Source organism: Arachis ipaensis, chromosome B4, assembly GCF_059453495.1.
Source record: "Arachis ipaensis isolate K30076 ecotype BB chromosome B4, ASM5945349v1, whole genome shotgun sequence".
In the NCBI taxonomy this organism is placed as follows: domain Eukaryota; kingdom Viridiplantae; phylum Streptophyta; class Magnoliopsida; order Fabales; family Fabaceae; genus Arachis; species Arachis ipaensis.
In genome coordinates this window covers 14900222-14917056 of record NC_142439.1, presented here as the reverse complement: position 1 = coordinate 14917056, position 16835 = coordinate 14900222, and the positions used below count along the sequence as shown (strand labels likewise).

The 16835-nt window shown below is 33.5% G+C and overlaps 2 protein-coding genes and 1 pseudogene across 6 annotated transcripts; 2 read left to right on the top strand and 1 right to left on the bottom strand.

Annotated features, from left to right (window-relative positions):
• Window positions 1-937: 937 nt before the first annotated feature.
• LOC148566743 (secreted RxLR effector protein 161 pseudogene) lies at window positions 938-1588 on the top strand (annotated as a pseudogene).
• A 3810-nt stretch (window positions 1589-5398) lies between these two features.
• LOC107638974 (uncharacterized) lies at window positions 5399-12016 on the top strand. 5 transcript variants are annotated; one of them, XR_015881384.1, is made up of 14 exons: window positions 5399-6238; window positions 6880-7300; window positions 7374-8028; window positions 8291-8331; window positions 8615-8683; window positions 9221-9321; window positions 9425-9503; window positions 9601-9699; window positions 9796-9864; window positions 10015-10064; window positions 10186-10267; window positions 10411-10505; window positions 11495-11671; window positions 11751-12016. XR_015881384.1 is itself a non-coding variant. In XM_088485848.1 (13 exons), the coding sequence occupies exons 1-13, from the start codon at window positions 5802-5804 to the stop codon at window positions 11619-11621; spliced, it is 2196 nt and encodes a 731-aa protein (XP_088341974.1). In that variant the 5' UTR covers window positions 5400-5801; the 3' UTR covers window positions 11622-12016. The 5 variants fall into 5 exon arrangements, 2 of the variants coding, with proteins under 2 accessions (XP_088341974.1, XP_016197858.1); XR_015881386.1 differs by having other exon boundaries at window positions 5400-6238; window positions 7503-8028; XR_015881385.1 differs by having other exon boundaries at window positions 5400-6238; window positions 11742-12016.
• A 1224-nt stretch (window positions 12017-13240) lies between these two features.
• On the bottom strand, window positions 13241-15218 carry LOC107638972 (DNA-binding enhancer protein-like protein). The gene is made up of 3 exons (XM_016342371.3): window positions 14924-15218; window positions 13708-13774; window positions 13241-13591 (listed from the first exon to the last, which is right to left on the bottom strand). Exons 1-3 carry the CDS (start codon window positions 15106-15108, stop codon window positions 13511-13513), a joined length of 333 nt encoding a protein of 110 aa, XP_016197857.1. The 5' UTR covers window positions 15109-15218; the 3' UTR covers window positions 13241-13510.
• Between the last annotated feature and the right edge of the window lie 1617 nt (window positions 15219-16835).

Genomic DNA, 16835 nt, shown 5'->3' with positions numbered 1-16835 from the left:
AAGGTGAAGAATAAATTTTTAATGAATTTGATCACTTTTGTGAATTACATGGTATTGTGCATGAATCTTCTGCTCCATATACTCCGCAACAAAATGGTTTGGTGGAAAGAAAAAAAACCGTACCTTAGTGGATATGGTTAATTCAATGTTACTAAATGCAAAATTGCCTTACAATTTGTGGGGTGAAGCATTATTGACATCATGTCATATCCATAATAGGATACCATCAAGACATAGAAAAGTTTCTCCTTATGAAATTTGGAAAGGAAGGAAACCTAATTTAAATTATCTTAAAGTGTGGGGGTGTTTAGCCTTTTATTGAGTTCCTTATCAAAAGAGAACCAAATTGGGGCCAAGAGGCATAAAAGGCACTTTTATAGGATATGCTCAAAATTCTAAAGCATATAAATATTAGACTTAGTGTCTAATGTAGTTGTTGAATCAAGAGAGGTAGAATTTATTGAAAATAAATTTATCAATTATTCAACTTCTAATTTAGAATATCCCCAAAATGATACTAATGTTTCACAAGAAATTTATATGGAGCAACCGGAAGGCTATGTGCTACCCGGAAATGAAAAGAAAGTTTGCAAATTAATTAAGTCTTTGTATGGGCTAAAACAAGTGCCTAAACAATGGCATGAGAAGTTTGATTCAGTGGTGTTATCAAATGGCTTCTCACATAATAGTGCGGATAAATGTATTTACTCAAAATTTACTAAAGATTATGGAGTAATTATTTGTTTATATGTTGATATGTTAATCATCGGAACAAATTTAGAAGGAATTCGTATAGCGAAGGGGTATCTAACTTCTAAATTCAAGATAAAGGATTTGAATGAAGTTGATACAATATTAGGTATAAAGGTGCATAAGAATGAAGTTGGCTTTACTTTAAGTCAATCTCATTATATCAAAAAGGTATTGAAAAAGTTTAATGTATGCAATGCATTGTACTAGACCTGATATAGTATTTGCTGTGTGCAAATTATCAAGGTTTACAAAAAAGCCTAGCAATCAACATTGGAAAGCTATAACAAGAGTTCTTGGTTATTTCAAGAAAACCATAAACTTGGGATTACATTATAGTGATTATCCCGCAGTTTTAGAAGGTTATTCCGATGCAAGTTGGATTACAAATCTTAGTGATAACAAATCCACTTCAGGATGGATTTTCACCATAGGTGGTGGAGCAATAAGTTGGGCCTCAAAGAAACAAACATGTATTACACATTCTACTATGGAGGCTGATTTTGTAGCTTTATCAGCCGCAGGTAAAGAAGCGGAATGGTTAAGAAATTTGTTATATGATATAAAGCTGTGGCCACAGCAAACGACAGCCATTTCAATCTTCTGTGATAGTGAATCAACCATGTCTCGAGCATATAACAAGGTTTATAATGGAAAGTCTAGACATATAAGTTTGAGACATGAGTTTGTGAGGCAACTAATAGATGATGGTGTAATTACCATTACTTATATAAGATCTCAAGGAAATTTAGCAGACCCTTTGACTAAAGGTTTGTCAAGGGATAAAATCAAAGAAACTACTGCTAAAATGGGATTAAAACCTATTATTGCTAAATGATGGGAACCCAACCTTATTCTAGTAGACCACTAGTTTCAAGGTTTAATGGGTAATAACAAGTTATTTAGCAATTGGAGCACTAAGGTATAGGATTTAGTGCTATTTATAATAAATTAGGAGGGTGAGTTTAAACTCTTAATGGAATGATAATATTATCTATCAAAAGATTCCACCTATATGAATATAAGAGTGGTGCTGCTCTAATCGAGAATTTTAGAGGTTTTATTCTTGTAAATATTCATGAAACCAGGATGAGCACAAGGTCATATAAGTGCTTAAAATTGTAAACTCTTGAACTTGGAGGGTATAAGTAATGTGTGTGATTTTTGGTACTAGCATATGGAGTATAGGTTTAATCGATTAGACACCTATTACTTCGTTAGAACTTTAAAATTTACACTAAAAGAATGTTTAATCTTAGTGACACATTCTTTATGCATATACTTGTATGATATTTAAATTTTGTAAATAGTGGGGGATTGAAGGGTATTTACAAATTTGATTAATTAATATTATTAATATTATTGATATTAATATTAATATTATTAATAAACGGTTACTAACCGTTTAGTACCATTTGGTTGAAGGGACACAACCTTTTAAAGATTGTGTATGTTCAAAACATTGTGTCTATTGGCTAAAGGGACACAACTCTTTAAGAGTTGTGTATATTCAAAACATTGTATCTATTGGCAATAGAAAAGACACAACCATTTGTATACGTAACCAATCATAATTGCTATGTGCAATATGTATAAATAAGTCCTTGTTCACTATTTCAGAGATGACGTACTAAGTGTACAAATTACTCCACTATTCAAAGATTTTCTTTGTTCAAGAGAGTTGAGAATTTCTTACTATTGCTAATTAAGAAATTCTTAGGTTTCATTGTATCCTGGGAGAGTATTGTCATTAACCCTATAGCAACTAAGTGTGGGGACAAATATCTCTCTAAAGAAAGCGATCTAATCGTGCCTTGAAACCACTACATAAATATAAGATTTTGTCATCTTACCATCTTCATATACCCAACAATAAAAATAAAATAAAACAATACATAACCCTAAAAAAGATTTTTATGTTCGAATCTAATATGCATGAAAAAAAACGTAACTAATAATAAATATTAGATACCCTTTATCCTATTGTTTCTAATAAATTCACTACAAATTACATATTAATTTAAATCAATTGAAAGTCAAAATTATCTAAAATATTTATATACATATTAAAATTGACTAAGATCATAAACCGCTTCAATTTATATATATGAAAAAACAATTTCAATACGTAAATTGCAACAAAATATAAATACATACATAAATGGCTAATTTTTTTGGGTGAATGTAAGATGGATAATATTCCTTAATATGGTAATTTTGAGTATTTTTAAAAAATATAGAAGATATAAAAATATTTTCTATATTTTAAATTTTTTATTTTTCTTTTTTTTTTTTATATCTCTCACAAATTGAAAAATCTGATTTCTGTACTCCAAATTAATCATCTCCCATTTAAGAGTAACATCTTAATAATTTATAATCCAAAAAAAAAAAAAACTATTTTCAATCCAATATAAAACATAAAAAATATACATAAATTAGATAAATAAATTTAAATATTAAAATCTAAATATTAAAAAAATATATTTAAATTTTAAAATATAAGATTTTAAATTAAAGTGTAAATAATACTTATCTTTTTTTTTTGTCGCACTTTATTCAATTAATTGATACTAACTTAAAAAGGTTATATATATATGTTTTATGTACAGAAATTTAAGAATTAAATATCATTATGTGATTAAAAAAAAAATAATATACATGCAATCTTTAAAAAGGTTAAAATTAATATTAAAATTTATTTTTATGTAAAATTATATTAATTTAAAAAAAAAACTAAGATTGAACTGTATGAATAAATTTTATATATTCTGTTTTGTATAAATTAACATGCATAGTGAAGTGATTAGGAGAATACATTTTTGTATATATAATAGTTGAAACATATATATAGCATGATGTATTTGTAGTGCCTATTGATAAATATTAATTATAAATTTTTTTTAGCACAAATTTGATAGCAATATCAAAATTAATCTTTAAAATAGTTATATTATGACTTAGATAGTATTGGTAATAATTAACTAATTTCTATAAACTTAAGAACTATTTCTTAATACATTTTAAGAGTTTATAAGTTTGCAATGAATTATATTATATCCGTAGTTTTATGCAAAATAATTTAAATATTAAAATTTTAATATTAGAAAAATCTAAAAATATTTTAAAATGTAAGATTTTAAATTAAAATATAATTAATTAAATTTCAATTAGCTAAAAATAGAATAAAAAAGGTTGTAATTTTTTTAAACTAATATCAATCAATTGAATAAAGTGAGATAAAAAAAGTTAAGTATTATTTATATTTTAATTTAAAATCTTATATTTTTAAAATTTAAATATATTTTTTAATATTTAAAATTATTTATCTAATTTATATATGCATTTAGATCTAAATATAAAATTTAAATATTTTTTTAAACGGCTACCGTCTCTAACAAAATATAATTTTAGTCAATTTTTACATAAATTTCTATCTCTTCAATCGGTTATGTATAAAATTTTAAAATTTTATATGTCGTAATAATTTATATAAATTGATTATACCACTTAGATTATAACCATTTTAAAAATATTATATTTAAATAATTTTAGCGTTTATTTTATTTAAATGTGCAATCTCACTACAAATTCATTCCACTTACAATATGAAAGAAAGAAAGAATGGTGATTAGGGTGAGCACGAGTTGTAATACTCGATCACTCGTTTAAATCTGAACCAAAATAATTAAATCGGTTCTGGAATCAACAAGTAATTAGGTCTAATCTAAAACTAAACCAGTAATTTCTCTAATAATTGATTCGGATAACAATTTTGAGGTACAGAACTCGAATCAATCTATAGACTCAATTATATATTAATTAAATAAAAATTTAAAATATATTTATGTCTTTTAATATGTTTGAATTTTAATGTCTTTAGTGTTTAATATGTTTAGATTTTAATGTATTTAGTTTTTAATGTATTTAGCGTTTAATATGTTTGAATTATTTCTATTAATGTTACATGTTTATTATACTTATAAAATTTTTAAGATAAAAATTTTATTTTTTTATTTTTTTTATGAATTTCTATTTTATTGGGTACCCAATTATTTGAACCAAATCAATCTATTTTTAATCAGTTTGATTTAATTTGGATACACACATAAAAAATACAAATTTAAATCATACCGAATCAATTATAATTTAATTACTTTAGTTATAATTTTACCTTAAATTCGAACCAACTCGACCCGTGCTAATCCCTATCTCATCCTAAAGAACGAGACGGAATGACCAAGTCCTAATTCAGTAATTCTTAATTGAGTACTAACAAACATGAAGACAGGTTCCACACAAATGGGAGATATTGGTAGTTTAAATAATGGTGGATACTCCCATGAAGATATTATAATTGTCTTCATGTGATGATTTTTCTTTTTGACCTTTAGATGATGGAGTGTAGGGTTAGATTTTGATATGTTATAAAAGTGTTGTTTTTATTTGAAGTGTGGCCAAATTAATAAATTACACTTTTATACAAAGCATCTTCATAAAAAGATGTTTTTTGCATCTTCATTTGAGTAGCTCCCTTAAATAATAACTTTGTCTTAAAAAAGCATAAATAACTATGAAAGAAAATAAAAACTAATTAATTATTTACCTATTTATTTATTTATTTATTAAGATTATTCTTACTAGGAATTATTAGAAAGAGAAACCATTGGGTTAGGCGTAGTAGTGTGCAGCTTGCCAGCTTCACCCTTCTGGTCTCTACCCTTCTCTATGAAAAAAAAGGCATTAAAAAAAACAAAAAGGATAATCCATAAATAAATAGATAAATTCACTTTCCCATTCTAATTTCTAATTTAATGCAAAACCATATCTTTATTATTCTTTTTTTTCTTCCTTGTTACTCTGAAGTTGATCAACTTCAAAATCTGTGTGTGCCATTTTTCTTGCGCAAACACAGAAACAAAGAATCAAGCTCGAAACTTTTTCCTCTTTGATTTAATGGGTAGAAGCAAATCGAAGATTTGATCTGTGTTAAGTTGGGTAAGAATTGCTCAGAGAATAAAGGAAGGGAAAAATAAAAAATAAAAACCAAAATGGGAACTTCAGAAGCAAAAGAAGAAGAGCTTGTGAAGAAGATAGAGAAGCTTGAAGCTGGCCATGTTCAGCTGAAGCATGAGATGTCGAAGCTGAAGCTATCTGAACGCCGCCATCATCACCGCCACAGGTCGCACTCCTTGTCGCCGCAGCGTTCAAGGCTTGGCGGTTGTGGCGGTGGCGGGGTTGCTGCTGCTGGTTGTAACAACAAAGGGTCTTCTTCTTCACCCTTGAAGAGGGAGAGTCGCAGCAGCAATAATCATAATCATAATCACAATCAGAACCAGAATCAGAATGAAAATGGTGATGGTGATGGTGATGGTGATGGTGATGTTGGTGTGAATGTTGGCCTTAGTGAGAAGCAGTATATGAACATTTTGCAGTCAATGGGGCACTCGCTTCATATTCTGGATCTTCAATGCCGGATTATATATTGGTCAGTAACTCAATTTCTTTTCCTTTTCTTTTCTGTGTAGAACATGATACCTAAAAATGCTGGTCAAATTTAGTTGTTTTTATAGACAAATTAGTAGTCAAGGTCATCAAGTTCTAGGGTTATTTTGCAAATTCTTAGAAATCTATAAGTATAGGGTTCCCAAATTGAGTTTATGAGTTATGTTTTACAATTCAAGTTTAATAGATTTAGGTTAATTCTCAAGTTTGATAACTCTTTTAGTATTCCCTAAGAAGGTCTAATTTTATCATTTAAGGGTAAAGTATGTTTGTTTTTTCGCTAAGGATTGTGATTTTCTTCAAGAATACCGTGACATTTAATTTCATTCAATTTTGTCCTTAATATCTTCGATTTGTGTCAAAATTACCCTTGGACGTTTTCAATTTTGTCCCTAACGTTTTAATTACCTATGCCAGATGAATTTGTCCGTGATGTTTTCCACCAAGGACTAATTTTGGACTTCATTCTTGTTTATTTGTTGTTATTGATGTAGTTTATCAAGTTTTGTTGTGTGGGTGTTTGTTGTTAATTTTGCAGATATTAAGGTAAGGTTTACCTTTTTCCTAAAGAAAATGGAAGAAAAGTAAAGGGGTTTGCCTTCAGTATGTGTAATATTTTTGCAGGAATCCTAGTGCCGAAAATCTGTATGGTTATGCAGCAGTAGAGGCTCTTGGAAAAGATGGGATTGAGCTGCTCGTAGACCCTATTGATTTCGGACTAGCATATGATGTATTCAACCATGTCACTGTGGGGGAGAGTTGGAGCGGCCAGTTCCCTGTCAAGAACAAGATGGGGGAGAAATTTTCAGTTGTGGCAACCAACACGCCATTCTATGATGACGATAGGAAGTTGATTGGGGTTATCAGTGTGTCCATTGATTCTAGACCCTTTCTTGAAACTCGAGCTACTTTATCGGATGTGAAGAATGCTGCACCAGGTTCAGACTTGGATTATAACCGCGCGAAGAGTGGCATTTCAAATAAACTTGGCCTTGACTCTCAGCAGCCACTTCAAGTTGCTCTAGCATCCAAAATTTCTAATTTGGTTAGTTCAATTCTTTTTTGTCCTATTTAAGTATGTAACTTGGCATATCTTGATATTACAACCATTAAAACAGGCATCAAAGGTGAGTAATAAAGTTAAGTCAAGAATGCGGACAGGAGAAAACGGTGTTGACCGTGATGGTTGGAGCGGAGAAAGTCATCATTCTGATCAGAGTTTTTCGGATTGTGTTTTTTCTGACCAGAAAGAGGATGGTAATTCCAGTGGAGCTAGCACTCCCAGAGGTGATGTACCACCTCCATTTGGTGTATTTTGTCATGTTGAAGAGAAATCACCAGCTAAATCTTCGAGAGACTCTGGTGATGATGGCGAAGGAAAACCAATTCACAAGATCATAACTTCTAAAGCTGAAGCGTGGATTCAAAAGAGAACATTGTCATGGCCATGGAGAGGAAATGGTCAAGCTGGATCCGAGGCAAGAAATGTTTCTGTTGCTAGGCCACTGGTGCAGAATGATCAAGAAAATGAACTGGTTAATCAGATGAATCTTTCTTCCGAGTCCAGGATGGAAGTCCAGTCAGGTAATCGGCCTGTTAACAACGAGGCTTCAGGATCGTGGTCCTCAGTTAACGTTAACAGTACTAGCAGTACCAGCAGCTGCGGCAGTGGCAGCAGTGGTGCTGTCAATAATAAAGTGGATATTGATACCGATTGCTTGGATTATGAAATCTTGTGGGAGGACCTCACAATTGGAGAACAAATTGGGCAAGGTAGCCATGCTCTTAACTAGATAAGCACAGAAGAGAAAATATGTTTTTGATAACTTCTATGCTTCAACAGGGGAAAAAAAAAGAAGAAAAAAAAAACATTTGTCAAACAATCTTCGTGTGTTACCAAAATTTTTGAAATTTTGTTTCTTCTTTTTGGGGTCTAAATAATTTGGTTCCCCTTTAAAACTTAAAACCCAAATATTTAGTGATTAATTGTTATTTGTGGTATATTACTTTTTACCTTTATGTTGTTGCATTGCAGGTTCTTGTGGAACTGTATATCATGCCCTGTGGTATGGATCAGTATGTTCTTTTCCCTTCCTGTAGTTTCTACATTTTAGTTGATGGCTTCTTGCACTGTAGGATAATAATGTTAAAAAGTTTTTTTAACATTATTATGGTAATTATTATGTTGCAGCTCAAATTTATTACATTTTCGTAATATAAGATTCCTTAATGTGTTAAAATACAACATTCTATGGACTTCAATGCAATGTTAGATTTTCTGAAGGCATGTAAAATTCATGTGGCATATGCCAACTAAATTTTGCTATGCTGATTTCATCTCATTTCCATGTTTCTGCAGGATGTTGCGGTCAAAGTATTCTCAAAGCAAGAATATTCAGAGGATGTGATACTATCCTTCAGACAAGAGGTGCGCTTTTTGCATTTAATATTCTGGTTTGCCTATTATGTTGGAAACAGACTAAATCTTGTCCAAAAGGTGTAGAAGGTAGCTTACATTTAAATAATTACCAAACCTTTGATTTCTAAGGTAACCGAGGGGGACAATTTTGTTAGAACATAATTTTTCTTCTGTGAATTATGCTATGGTCATTGCCTTTTTACTTTTTAGTGCTTTCTTATTTTCAAAACTAATATTTATTACTTTATATATCACTCTAATAGTCTAATGTTGAAGGTCAGAGTTTTGGTCTCTTAATATGTGAACTTAGTTATTTTATCAAAATGAGAAAAATAAATAGACACTTGGTTCTTTACTTTTATTTAAAAAGAAATAGAAAATGAAAAAGAAAAATATGTGAACTTGGTTCAGAATGCTAATCATGTGTTTGAGATCGCCTCATTAATTTTAGACACATTCCACTTCATATTGTAGTTTTTCCATTAGTTATTGAACCTTCACAAATATTTGTTTATAGTATTGATTTGCACTGTCTTTTGATTGAAGGTATCTGTCTTGAAAAGACTTCGCCATCCAAATATTATTCTCTTCATGGGGGCAGTGACTTCACCTCAACGTCTCTGCATTGTGACAGAGTTTCTCCCACGGTTTGTACCAAATTTTGTTTAATAGTTTATAGTGCTGCCATGTGTTGCAAAATATAGATTTGAGCTTATTGTTGTTTCATTCATTTGTACTCTATCAATGCAGTGGAAGCTTGTTTCGTTTGCTCCAAAGAAATACATCCAAACTTGACTGGAGACGGCGAGTTCATATGGCTTTAGATATCGTGAGTATCAAAACAATGTCAAGGAATAGTATCATGTTCATTTTCTCCCCTCTTTTCCCCTTTTGAAAAATTGATTTCAGACGATGTTCTTCTGCAGGCACGTGGTGTGAATTATCTTCATCGTTGCAGCCCCCCTATTGTTCATCGAGATTTGAAGTCTTCAAATCTCCTAGTTGACAAGAATTGGACTGTGAAGGTCTGCAAAATGTCTGATTTCTTTATTCTTTCGCTTAACTTCTTGGGGAAGTTTTCTGTTTGGTCGGAAATGTTAATGACTTGTTTACCTTAACAGGTTGGTGATTTTGGTCTTTCACGCCTTAAGCATGAAACATATCTCACAACCAAAACAGGAAAGGGCACGGTATGCTTTCAATATTTATTTATTTTTCGGAGCCATAAGATCTTTGGTTTGTTTAGAATACTTCCCTTTAAAACTTTTTAGAGCTACAGGGTCAAAATATAAAACAAAACAAAACATGTTGCTAATTCTGTTAGGATTTTGCCTTTGTAGCCTCAATGGATGGCACCAGAAGTTCTTCGAAATGAACCCTCGGATGAGAAGTATGTATGCTCTGCCATCAAATGCTCTCTCTCTCTCTCTCTCTCTCTCTCTCTCTCTCTCATAAGTCAAGATTGAAATTCCACATTGGATATCTGATTATGCTGCTTCTCGGGACTTCAGGTCCGATGTGTACAGCTTTGGGGTGATATTGTGGGAACTTGCAACTGAAAAGATCCCGTGGGATACTCTCAATGCAATGCAGGTATTGTTTTCATGTGTAATGAATTCTTGAAAAAATAAACCGATATGAACATCTCTATTTTGTTGTTGCAATGTGTATATTTCATTGACAGCTCATGCACAGTGGCTGCAAATATGAACACAGTTTTTCTTGGATTCTTGCAGGTTATTGGCGCTGTAGGGTTTATGAACCATCAGTTAGAAATTCCGGCAGATGTTGATCCGCAGTGGGCTTCTATAATGGAGAGCTGCTGGCATAGGTTTGCATGCTTGTCACTCATACTTTGTTACTTTTAGAAAGGGTTAAGTACTTTTTTTGTCTTAAGGTCTTGGGTCAAAATCAAAATTGTCCTTGGCTGTTTTTTTATTAAAATCACCCTCAACTTTACAAAACATTATAAAATCATCCTTTTGTCCATAAACGACATTTTTCAGACGATTTTGCCCTTAAACAAAAATAACAAAAAAAACTCCCCTTAATATAAAACACCAGATCCAACCGGAGGCACGGCCATCCTGGACTCCACCGCTGGGTTCCACCAGATCCATCCCCTTTTCCACGCCACACTCCCTCACTTCCTTCAGAAGCCGCAAGCTCTTCCCTTCCTCCTCTGCTTCCTCCTGATCCTCACATGGGTCTCCTTCACCATCCACCATTCCTCTTCTTCCTCCTCCGCCCGCCTCCAATGCTTTCCGTCACCGCTAACGGAATCAACCCGCGACACCGATAGAATGGCCAACCTTGTTAGGTTCAGCTCCTCCGTCACTTGCCCCGTCGCTAATGACACCGGCGGTTGGCTCCTTGACCCTATCTCACTAGCTCGAGCTTCTGACATTTTAGGTTTTTCTTTTTCCCCTCTAATTGATATTGTAGTTTTTAAATTGAATATTGTTGAATGTGTATTTAGCCATCTGTCTGGTTCATAGATTGGAGATTAGCATATTTATAATGTGATTATGCGAAGGAGCAGGGTCAAATTGAAGTTGAGAATTTTTGGGTGGAGTAGCGGGAAGGCGAAGCGAATCTGGTCTGGGCGTGGAGTCAGATTGATGGATGAAGAGTGGTATGGTGGTGGTGGTGGTGGTGACTGATGGGCTGCATAGCGATGGCGTTTCTTTTTTTTTGTTATTTTACATCAATTATTAAACAATATTGGATATCTGTCATACTTCATATTATTTTGAAGCCAATTTGGTGCAATTACCAACTATCTTATGCTAACTCACACCTTTTGTCCATTACTACCAGCGATCCGGCTCAGCGACCAACATTCCAGGAACTTGTGGAAAGGCTCAGAGAAATGCAGAGACGACATGCCATTCAGCTCCAGGCGGCTCGTTCTGCCAGCGGTGGAAGCAATCAGAAGGAATCTTAAGACACAGCCCCCGTTGAGATGGTTTCTTTTTTGTCACTCGTGGCTAATGCGTAAGGATTTTTTTGCACATTGATGATGAGTTGATGAGGTGTACAAGTAGCTTGTCTCACGGTTTGGCAGTGTTTGCAGGTTGGCATTCTTGTTCATCAATGTTTACCGAGGAGTCGTATTAAATGATAAAAGAGAAGTAGGAAAAGGGTTAGAAAACTAGTTTATAGTCCTTTTGTGTTTTAATAATGGCACCATCTTCAATTGATTAGTGATGCACTGATGCTCTATGTTTGGAGTCTTGTGTATAGAGGTTTCTCATTATCATCATTGTAATCTTATATAGACAAAGTTTGTGACATCTTTTCTTTAGCTGTAAAGAAACTTAGAGAAAACTGAAAAGAAAAGAGCTTTGGTATTACTCATAGTTACATGAATTCACCAATTAGGTAGCATATCATATACCAAATTACCAATTCATCTGCATACTAATACGTTATATGTATATTTTTCACATAAAATATTTTATATATGGTGTATCACGTATCGCATACCCGTTCTCATACCGAAATCTATTGTGCTTAATGTAACTATGGTATTACTATAGAGATAGGGCTCATAAAGTTTATATTCTTCTAAATTCAATTTAGGATTGGGATCTCTGTCATTGTTCACTTGAACTTTGAAGGAGACACATTAACCCGATGGATTGACACTTTTTTTAGTTGAATTATCATAGATGACTATCCACAATAACTTAAATAGATTGTGTTTTCTATTGAATTTTTATTTGGACGACAGGATGAGTCATCTTTTTGGGAATGTAGTGCAAGTTGGTAGTATTGGATAACATTAAGCCATAAAAAAGGGTAGGGGCTATCCAATATCTGCATGGGGATTTAATTCATGAAAGGATGTGTCAGTATTGATAAGTAATGATTCATGACTTCATCGATTACCAAATTAAATGAAATCTGCCAGTGACCCCAAATGCACAATATAAAATAATATTTAAAAATATATATATAAGCTTTTGTGCCCTAGTTAAGGTAGAATTTTGGATCCTCTAAAGTGAGGATTTCATTTTGGTTTAGGATTTTTTTTAATGCCTAAATCTTTAAATCCCCACTTCACAAGATCCTTAATTGTATGTGACGACATGAAGATGAGATTGATTACAAGGTTGCCACACACCCGACGACTAAAGATCTCACTCCGATGGGGAAATTTCAGAAGCCTATAGAAGGATTCTATGGCTTAAGGTTCTCTTAGCAATCCAAGTGGAACTAACTTTTGTGAGAATTAGTGGGTTTCTCCCCAACAAAGCAAGAATTGTGATCACAAATTATCTCTTTGAAGAAATTATATGGTACATGGACACAAAGAAAAGAGAAGGGTACAATATCTCTGGGGAAATTTTTGCATGATGGAACGGACCAGCTTACATGTTTTTTCAATGGAATATTGTTGAATAAGCAACAATTGGCAAAGATTGTGGACACTACTTTCATGACAATGTCAAACTCAAGAAACAAAAGAAAAAATCTAGGTCTTTATCAATATAGATTTCACACAATAGAAAACACTATTCTACACATACAGTTTTCCACAACAATGGAAAAAGGAGCAAGTAAAAAAGCAGGCTTTTCAAGTGATAAATTGAAAAACTAGAAACATTATAAGATCCTGATGAAAAACGTGGCTTTATCATCAGATTTTGGTTTCTCTTTTTTTTTCTTTTTTCTTTTTTTTTTGGGTACATAGATCACTTCAAAATTTCACTTAGTGATTTATGGGAAAAGTTGAGGTCTTGATATACATTGTGATCTCTCAATGCAGAACAATATAGGGCAATATATAAAATCCTCCGAAATATTAAACCCTTCTTCCTTCCCACCATTCTACTGAAGCAAGTGACGAATGGCAGCAACTGCATCACCTTTATGCTCGCGCAAAGTTCTTTCTGCTACCTTTTTATCCAACTGTTGGAAACAAGAAGAATATATTGGTCAATTGGTGCATATACATAGATTGTCAAATAATATTTCCAGTTATCCATTCTTTTCGGCGGTGGGAAATAGAATGTCATAGAAGTTACCTCCAGTTCATTTGCAATTATATCAACATCAGCTGCATTTATCTTAACAGCTGCTAATTCTTTCTCCCTGTGCTCAGAACAGAGTGCATAATCAGGGGTTAGAGAGATACAAGGAAAAGAACTCCTTATTTCAAATGAGATAAGGTGGAATGTTATTTACGGTTTTATTCCATTCAAGTTTATATTCTAACTTTCTGACTAAAAAACTGCTTCAATTTATGGTTCTATCAGTAATACAGCTTGAATTTTGAATTCATGTATATGTATATTTGTAGAACAAGAGAAAGATAGACCGAAATAAAATTGCGTGAAGGTGGAGGAGAACTTATACGGGGTGGCAAGTGGCAAGTGGCAAGTGGCAAGTGGAGACGAGTATCTATAATCATTGCATTAACGAATTATGTCAATACAAACAAAGACTCCTCCAATACATCCACACTGTTACGGTAAATATTCAGGCCAGCAACACTTGTTTGTTATTATTATTTTTTGTGTGTGTGGAAAAATGGAACTAGTGTCTAGGGAAAAGAAAACTACATTATGAGGAACAGAAAAGAAACCTCTCAAATCATCACTAAGAAAATAAATAATCCCTCTAGGAGCACTAAAGTAGACATGAAGCCCCAATTCTTCAAAATGTCCCTTATTTGCAAGTCATTTGCCACCCTGTTAGCTTATCGATAAATCTGCGACATACGAACTTCCTGATCACGAGTTAGAAGAGCTTTAATTTTAAAAATAAGAGTTGCATAAGGATGAAGGTGGACCCATTAAGAGTGAACCAAAGACACTGCAGCCATGGGGTCAAGCTCTAACAACACTTATTTGTTCCTAGATCAGGATGTGACAGAACGCTAATGATAACAAATATGAGATTAAGAATGTTTAAATTTCAAGTAGTTCCACATTCTAAACAAGCTTATGTAGCACTAGAAACTCTAGGGCTAAAGTTGAAACCCTGCTCCCACCTCTCTTAAACTATCGTTGTATGCATATATGGAGAGGATAACCACCAGGATCAAAGCTTCATGGCTTCCCATTCTTCTTAGTCATGCTCAAATCGACAAAGTAAATAGCACGCAAGAAAATAATGAACAAAAAGTTATAATATATATAACGGTTATCCAGCTTCCATGACTAACTACTGATGTTGAAAGCATAACCCTAAATTTGGAAAAGGAAATGCTAATAGGAAATAGAAGAAAGAAAATGTAACCTTAAACGCATGGCGTTCCAGTCAGCTTGAGCAGAGGCAGCAATGGAGGCCATGGCCTCTTGGACGCGAGTGGAATCGAGCTGGCGATCTTCGACGCGGTCGGTAAGCTTGTCGAAGGCCTTAGTCTGCTGCTGAAGGTCCTTCGTCTCCGCTACCATCTCCACTCCTTCGTCTCCGCCCTCCATTTCTCTCTCTCTCTCTCTATGCCTGCAACTATGTGCCCTAGCGCCACCGAGCTCTCTCTCTCTCTCTCTCTAGTTTCTACTCAGTACTCACTATTTTCTTGCTTTTTTGCTCCCTTTTTTTTTCTTTTGGGTCTAATCATCTTTTTCGGTTTCTTTCTTTGGGTCTAACCGTCTTTTCTTGGTTTCTATTTTGGGCCTAACCGTTATTTTTGGTTTATCTATTTGTGGGCTTAAATAAAAAACGATCATGTGTAAATTGTATGTCCAAAAACAAAAGTAATACTCATTAAAAAATATTAAACTTAAAGAAAAGTATATGGAACCAAGACACCAAAAACTAAACAAAACCACATTAATTTATATTAATAATTAATTTTAAATTTATGGAATTCAAAATTTAAAAAATTTAAAATTAATTAAGTAAACCTAATTAAAACTTAAAAAAGCCTTCCTCTTCTCTCTCACATTAACCTACCCACCTCCAACAATCACACACACAGACCTTTCTCTCTCTCTCACCAATGCTGCTGGAAGCGCCGGCGACTTCCATGCTCTCCGGGACGCCCTCAACAAGCGCATCCAAGACAACTGCTTCAACACGAAGTCCACCTTTGACTTCGTCACCCACAAAACCTTCTCCTCTTCCCTCCTCAACCACCTCCTTCAAATACTATCCACCCTCAACCGCGGCGTCACTCGCAAGAACGCGTTCGAAGCAGTTGAAAGCTCCATGAAAGAAAGCTAGTTGTTGGGGCAGTGAGGATAAGGACTGGATTTGCCTAACACTCCTCTCATGATTGATTATTTGTTGCTGACATAGCTTATTCTCTTGAATCCATAGGCTCTTGAGGGTTTTGGGGCGGTCCATGAGACAAATTATCGGTGAGTGCAACTGCTTGTTGCTTATCATCACTACGGTAATATAAAATCTTGGGCAAATTTGTATATGTAATGTATATTATTTTATACTTTATAGATAGAAATGCTTTATTATGGTATAATATGGGACATGATTGTCTCAAGATCTTCTATTGATCATGAGCCATATAATCAGATTGATGCCTACAGGAAAGCCGATATCGACACGTTCCCAGAATATGATAAGTTTCGAGATGGTTATGGCAGCATTGAAAACTATGGTGATCGAGGATATGATAAACCTGCCAGGTTTGGAGGACATGACCGTGATGATTATGCATATGATGACTATGGCTACAAGTCTCGTGCTTCTCATCATCGTAGGGAGGATAGCCATGAGAGGGATTATAAAAAAAAACCATTCGTTTAATATGAAAAAAAAACATCCTAATACTTAACAAAAGAAACATCCAATTATATTTTATCAAAAATAATTAAAGAAATAGAGACATTCACTTTTGTAATACAAAAAAATTCGAAAAATATATAAAAGAACATCCATTTAGTATGAAAAAGAAACATTCTGATACTTAGTAGAAGAAACATCCATATATATTAACTCGTACAGATTTTGGATTCACCCAAAAGTATTTGGCTGGTTTTTGGCTAATACCACTTTGGTTCCCTACCATTGCTCTAAACTTAAAGAAGATAGCGCGACGCGTGAAAAGCTAAGTCGGTTGAGAGACTCTGTGGAGAAGAAAAAGTAATAGCTACTGAGAGAGTCGAAGAACCACCGTCTGCCGAAGAGGCAGATATTTTGAGAAGGAGTAAGAGGAAACTGCGCAATGAAGATGGTAATGAAACTT